Source organism: Scardinius erythrophthalmus (assembly GCF_964197995.2).
Source record: "Scardinius erythrophthalmus genome assembly, chromosome: 21".
In the NCBI taxonomy this organism is placed as follows: Eukaryota; Metazoa; Chordata; class Actinopteri; order Cypriniformes; family Leuciscidae; genus Scardinius; species Scardinius erythrophthalmus.
The window spans coordinates 26823182-26830326 of record NC_138241.1 but is presented as its reverse complement, the minus strand read 5'-3'; the positions used below and the strand labels follow the sequence as shown (position 1 = coordinate 26830326).

At 37.7% G+C, this 7145-nt stretch overlaps 1 protein-coding gene across 1 annotated transcript; it reads left to right on the top strand.

Annotated features, from left to right (window-relative positions):
* The first annotated feature begins 1032 nt into the window (after positions 1 to 1032).
* emx2 (empty spiracles homeobox 2) lies at positions 1033 to 6001 on the top strand. The gene is made up of 3 exons (XM_081350702.1): positions 1033 to 1748; positions 3088 to 3272; positions 4756 to 6001. The coding sequence occupies exons 1-3, from the start codon at positions 1358 to 1360 to the stop codon at positions 4921 to 4923; spliced, it is 744 nt and encodes a 247-aa protein (XP_081206828.1). The 5' UTR covers positions 1033 to 1357; the 3' UTR covers positions 4924 to 6001.
* Positions 6002 to 7145: the final 1144 nt, after the last annotated feature.

Genomic DNA, 7145 nt, shown 5'->3' with positions numbered 1-7145 from the left:
GCACACCCACTGCCGTGCCATAAAACACACTTGTAAAAATTAGCCTACATCAAACGCGAGTTTTTAATTTTTATTAAGAAGAATTATATAGGCTATAACAGAATATTACTGTTATAGCCTAACGGTAGATATTGAAGTGTAGAATTTGTGCTAAAATGTCTGCAGTTTCCGTATTTTTATAGGTTAGTATACTGATATGGCCTAAATTTGCACCCAATAATATGTTAAGCTATTGTAGTGCTGTATGAGATTTATGTAAAGTAAAAAGAATAAAACATTATTAAGATATCACCGAACTACCTCACACCCTGCAAAACAGACTCTAAACCCAAGAGATATCGCGTTGTCAACTATGCATACCTGAACTTTCGAGATGCAGAATGCACATTAGTAACCCATAATGGGATTGAACTCAGCTAATTTAATGAGTAGTTAGAGGGTAATGGACTCTTGTAGTCATACGACAAACAAACAAGGCTGAAAATATTGTCTGTGTCTAATAAGCCTCATCCTTGTCTCCTGGCCAATAGAGAAAGAGAGTCTCTCATCCCTAAACTAATCACAAACCCATCGGAGAAAATGAAAACGCGGAGAGACAATACAGAGGTGGGCGTTTGACAGGCCCACCGAACTGACGGAAAAGTAGAACCTTCAAAAGTTTGATATAGGCTATAAACGCAGATATTATCATTTGAACTGATTCTTTTCTGACAGACTTGCATTGATAACAGTCGTTTGTTTAAACGACGTTTCGCATTTATACTTGTCAAGTACAAATCAGCATGTGTAGTTATGCATCTAAACGTGCACTGATAAAGAACAGAGGCACACCGTGTGTAAAAGCTTCGTTATGCCCTGTGTGCAACACAAATACATGCTGAAGTACCTTGAGTCTCTCAATGGGATCAGCTGCGTATGTAAATTGCTCCACAGCTCTGTTTCTGGGCGAATCCGTTCCGTTTTGCTTGAATCCGCCTCTCCGTGCTCGTTCAGTATTGACGCACTTAAAGACTCTTCCCTCAACCTTAAGGCGAGCGGCAGCGACCAATCACCAAGCCATTACAGGCTTCAGAGGAAACTGTTTATGTGACTCCAGAGCTAATTAGGCTCATGAACTAACAAATCGCTAGCACAACTGGTGAGGAACCGATCACATTCATGGATTGTCTGGAGAAGTCGGCCACTTCTCTCACGATGTGTTGAGCTGTGTGCTTTTGAAAGATTTTTTTTTACCCTTTCTTTAGCTGCCACTAACTTGTCTCTTGCTGACAAAACTTTGGTCTTGGGTGTGGAGTATTTTTTAGTGCTAACGCGTGTACCGTTTTCACTTAAACTGGGGAATCCTGCCTGGTGAACCATGTTTCAACCTACACCGAAGAGGTGTTTTACCATAGAGTCTTTGGTAGCGAAGGATAATCCTTTGCCAGCGTCGAGATCCGAGGAGCCCATACGACCAGCGGCGCTCAGCTATGCAAACTCAAGCCAGATGAATCCATTTTTAAACGGCTTTCATTCCAGCGGCAGGGGCGTCTACTCAAACCCGGACTTGGTGTTCGCAGAGGCTGTTTCACATCCTCAAAACTCCGCCGTCCCAGTCCATTCAGTACCTCCTCCTCATGCTTTGGCTGCTCACCCACTGTCGTCCTCGCACAGTCCGCACCCTCTTTTCGCAAGCCAGCAAAGGGACCCTTCAACTTTTTACCCGTGGTTGATACATAGATATAGATACTTGGGTCACAGATTTCAAGGTAAGTTGCTACAAAATATTTTATTCGCCAATTATTTTGACCAGTCGTCCAGAGAGAAAAAAAAAGGCCACACGGCCCAAGGACACGGCGGTTTTTCATCGATATTTAGCCAAATATCACTTTTGCGCTATATATTAGAAATCCTAAAATTAATGCTATCGAAAAAAAATATATAACCATTTTATTGTATTAAAATATTGGCTAATGTTGTTGAGTGAAGTAGCCTATGGCATTATACAACGGTTCTCAGTAAATGTCTGAAAGAAAGGAACCCGGCTTTATTACTATACAGCCTACTAAGCTGGTTCAAAACTCACAAGTAAAGTATTTATAACTTTCTTATTTGATATTTTAGTAATTAAAAAGTAATTAAGTAATTATTTTAACAGGTTTAAATAGACTATTTATTTTATCGTAGCCTAAATTGTTTCAATTCTTTAAAATTAATTAATATGATAAAACATATCGAATGCAGTTGAATATATGTGAAACATTTATAGCCTATTACAAAAACGCATTCATATCACTATGAAAAAAACTTAGGAGCTACATATTAATTTATGAATAGAACAGAAGTATCTATATTTTCCGTTCGACTGTATTTTTTTTCCTTCTTCTTCTAAAATTATAATTTCGCCTTTATCTAAAAGTGCGTTTGTCTGCTTCCTAAATGTTGTAAAACTGTTCCCTTAAAAATTAACGTTAATATTATTAAACGTTAATAAGTGTGATGCTATTGTATTAATAGGCTACATATCAAACTGAAATTACACATGTTATAGCAAAAGGCTAACTCTTTTATTTTACTTTTGTAATATTAAATATTGGGGAACATTTGTCATCCCAGCTGTTGACCGAAACACTCGTATGGAAACCTTTATTTACCACTGTTCAAGATACTCAAGGCCATTGAATTAGTTCGAGAATGTTTCAGTTCTGAAATAAAAACAGTCGTAGCCTATATTTCCGTTTGTTTAATTTACAAGTGTTGGAAAATAATATTGTGAGCATTGCATTTTGAATGATTAACTGTAAATTAACATTATTCTGTCACTATTTAATTAGCCACTGAAAACATTAGCACTATCACTATAACATCAGAAAAAAAAACTCTTGCTTATGTTTATTTGAGATGACCGGAATTTTTTTATATTATTGCAGGCTATATTTTTAGTAAGATGTTGCATTCTATAAAATGTTTTAAAAACTTCAGGCCCTATAGTAGGCAATTAATTCATGAGAACAATGATTGTAGTCTAACAATTAGGCCTATATCGAAAATTAATGCTTATGTAATGGGAGACTATATGGGTTTTGATTATCATCATTTTCATTACAGGAAACGAAACGAGTCCGGAAAGCTTCCTATTGCACAATGCACTGGCAAGAAAGCCCAAAAGGATTCGTACAGCTTTTTCACCATCTCAGCTACTACGGCTTGAACATGCTTTCGAAAAAAATCATTACGTCGTCGGTGCGGAACGAAAACAGCTCGCTCACAGCCTTAGCCTCACAGAAACTCAGGTAAGAAGATGTTTACCTGTCTTCATTAGCGCGGTTGTGCGCATGGTGCTGTGGATATAATAGCCTACGGCCTAAATTACAACTGAAATCAATAGGCTCGTCCTTGAAACGGCTACATATTATGGTTATAGGCTACTTTAAATGTAATCATATATGCAATGTTTGCGTCACAAAAATGCAATTCTGAATGATATAATTAATAATTAAAGCTTTTAAATTGTTTTGTTTTTTTATGCAGGCCTAAATATATATTTTTTTAACGTTTATTCGTTCTCTTTGCCAGCATATTTGCATGTAGTCGCAATGAGTAGGCTATTGTCATAAGTAAGTGGCCATATAGCCTACTATATATTTATTAACCTATTTGTACAGATTTAGCGACATTTTGAAAATGTTGTTTTGTTTAGCGTTGTGTTGGCAACCACATGCGGAAAGAGCTAAGCATTGTTCTTAAAGCTGAATGATCTGGAGTGAGTTAAATCCACCATTTCGAATTCACCCCTGTTTTTGATGAGGTTGAACGATTCCGATTGAGGCAGAGGGCTCTTGTGGGAAATGTTTGACAATTAACCAGTTAACCGTTTTAAATGGACACTTAAAAGAATGAAGCGGATTCTATGAATTTCCCTAACCATATTTAAGATCGTATTTGCGCGTATCGTTCAGTGGCCCGGTCGGAATCTATTGTCCCAGTGACAGCACCGGCCCTTTTCTAAACGGCGCCTTTTCTGAAGAGCAAGAGAGAGAAATGGACTACGTACGAGCCACTTCAATGCTTCAATTAGCTCACTGAATGCACATTAAATGCGCCTCACTTGCCAAGTTGTCAGCTGTGAGCTTTACGGATGATATGAATGATAAAGGTGATGAATTAAGGGAAAGACTGAACTTTACCAATGCATGCTAATAGAAAAGGTTTACGGGGATGTAGCCTATAAAATGAGGGGGTGAATTGTAAATAGGCCAGCTAACACATCCGTGATAAAAAACGACAGTGTTGGTGAAGTTTCACTGGTATCACACTATTCTGTACACTCACATGCTGCTTCTATTGTAGGCTATACGGAGTCAATTTCCTCTCATCAGTTAAGTTTGAGTTTGAAGTAGCAGCAGGGAATGATAGTGATGATTCAACCTGTCGTTAGTAAACAGGTCAGGTGCACTTTAAAAGGAAAGCCTTGCCTAAGTCTCATACTCACATATCAGTAATATTGTATTTAATAGGCTACCTCATTTAAATTCTGTATGTTGCTTTAATTTATTCAGACCGAAGACACTAAATGAAAGTCGACCAATGCTCTCGCGACTAGATTGACTGTGAGATACCTGGCAGTTCTTTGTCCGTCTAGCCCTAGTTATTCTTAAGGCACGTTAGTGATACTTTCTGTCAGGCCAACTCTCTTTGTTTAATTGTTTTTATTCAGAGACCAGCGAAAAGCAGTTGTATTTTCACTGATTATTTTCCTTTTTTCTCTCGCCCCAGGTAAAAGTTTGGTTTCAGAATCGAAGGACGAAGTTCAAGCGTCAGAAACTGGAAGAAGAAGGGTCGGATTCACAACAGAAAAAGAAAGGAACTCATCACATAAACCGATGGAGAATGGCCACAAAACAAGGAAGCCCTGAGGAAATTGACGTCACCTCAGACGATTAAAAGACTTGAACTGTTCGAACGCGGGACAGCGGCGTGGCTTGAAGGATGTCACGGATAAGGATGCTGTGTACTGACTGAGGGAGAGGGTAAAGCCAATATCACATTTTGATTCTTCGAGATCGGCAGCTTGAGGGTGAGAGATCCTGTTGGTGGCACTGCTGTCACTACAAGGGAACTGTCAATAAATTGCACGTTGCCAAGGCAAGGTGATTGACAGGTATTACATGCAGCGCCCCCCCCCCCCACCCCCCACCACACTACCCGCACCACCTCATCACCACTATTACAAAACATAGCTCAAATGCGCATAGGACATTTGCACTTCTGAGAGGTTTTCTTCCTCTCGTTTTATTTTTTCAAGACGTGAACCTTCCCACATCAAGATACCAAAATATACAGCTGTTTTTGTAAAACTTGAATTGCATGGTAGAGCAATGAATTTTTGGTAGGTTAATTAATTTGACCTTTTTCGAAGTAAATTTGTTTTGATTCGATTTTTTAATCTGAGAAATGTTGTGTGCTTCTTCCTCTTTTTTTATTTTACAACAGTGTGCAGTCTTTGAATTTATGATTCTCGTGTTAAAGTGATTGTGAAAACAATATGAAGTAGCAGTGCTGCGTTATAGTGTTTTTAAGGAGTAAAACAAATTCAAAACCAGATTATATAAAAAAAGTTTACCACATACAATAGTAATTATAATGAAAATTCTCCATGACATTCCTTAAAAATGTAAGCTTTACCATGACTCCGTAATCTTGGTGCGAATATATGATCGGGACTCGCCCCTCCTCTAAAGAGTTGCCTCGAAGGATTAATGCAAGAATTGACGGCCGCCTAGGCAGCAAAACTTCAAGCACTGAGCGTATTCCATGTATAGAGATACTAAAAGCTAATGTTTATGTTAAATCGTCTTTTACAAGAATGTAAATAATTTTGTGTTTGTGTTAAGTTTGCTACAATTTTAACACAAAGTATACTTCCAAGAAGTATGTAATTGTCAATATTTTGTCAATAAAGTTTTATCAATATGTTGCCCAGAATTAAATTAAAGCCTTTTTGTTTTTACAAAAAGATGCCAAAATGAAACGTTTGCCCTGTATAGTAAATGGTTTAGGATGCATTGTGTTATATCTGTTTTGGAAAAACATTATAGGACAGTATTGAATGGGTTGCACTGACAGTTCTCTTATTTTGATTCGGTCCCTTGGTGTCATTGTCATTTAGGACAAACAAGCGAGGTATAGTTATCACTTATCAATGGAATATTCCACCAGCTGCGTAATTAATCTGAGTATATAAAGTATGTAACGGGGAAAAGGACTGGTTAAAATGTAACACAAATAGAATGCTAACAACGGTCTTGAGCTCGGTTTTTCCAGAGCGAAGTGCTTGTTTTTTTCTTGCCTCATTTGCCGCTCAGTCTGATAGACTGGCATTAACCAGTTTTATTTCCATTGGTAGACGAGCAGCGTCTGGTCTGTTCAAGCTACAAAGAGTCCTGAGAGCTTTTGTGAAAGTGCAAATCAGTTTAGGCAATTATCATACGAGTAATATGTGGGGGAAAGGGGATGCATTGCCCAGTGGTCCACTTTAATCTGTTAATCCGGGGATCCAAGGGGGCCTGGTTGGACATAATTTAGTACAATCTGACTACCTCTCACAGTGCGATAAGAGAAGGTTTGCAATGTGCCGCAAAATAGGAGCTTTGTTTAAAATCTTGTCGGCAGCAACGAATGGAATGTATCTAGCCTTCGTTTTTAGTTCCTGTTTTTTTTCTTCATATATATGAATAATAGGCTATAGAAAGCTAATATTAATTTTACACGTCAATTCATCCATTACCTTGCATCCATTTAAAAAATACAATATCCCCCAATAATCGACTTTTTATAAGTAAAATAGCCTAAAAATACTATTAGCCTATTTACGTGACCAAATTTTCCGAAATGCAAAGAAAGACAATTGCTGAGCGTTTTCGTGTTGTCCCCAAAACTTTTAATTGTAGTTTGATAAAGGTTACAATTTTCAGAGGTCTATACACATTCTATATAAGGGGATTTTTGAACAGTCTGTGGACTATAACGGTAATAAAAAAAATCTGCGGAGAATACTATTAGCTTTGAAAAACCCCTAAAAGCTTTATTACAAACCCAGCTTTGAAATAGAGGGATTAGAAGGCTGAAAGGGTCCCACAATAGTTAGAAGAAAAGGTTTCATGCTA

Excerpts from the sequence above, each read along its gene's own strand:
- emx2 (XM_081350702.1), top strand. The coding sequence starts at position 1,358 with ATGTTTCAACCTACACCGAAGAGGTGTTTTACCATAGAGTCTTTGGTA. Across the intron at positions 1,749-3,087 it reads CTTGGGTCACAGATTTCAAG|GAAACGAAACGAGTCCGGAA; the intron begins GTAAGTTGCTAC and ends TTTTCATTACAG. Across the intron at positions 3,273-4,755 it reads TTAGCCTCACAGAAACTCAG|GTAAAAGTTTGGTTTCAGAA; the intron begins GTAAGAAGATGT and ends CTCTCGCCCCAG.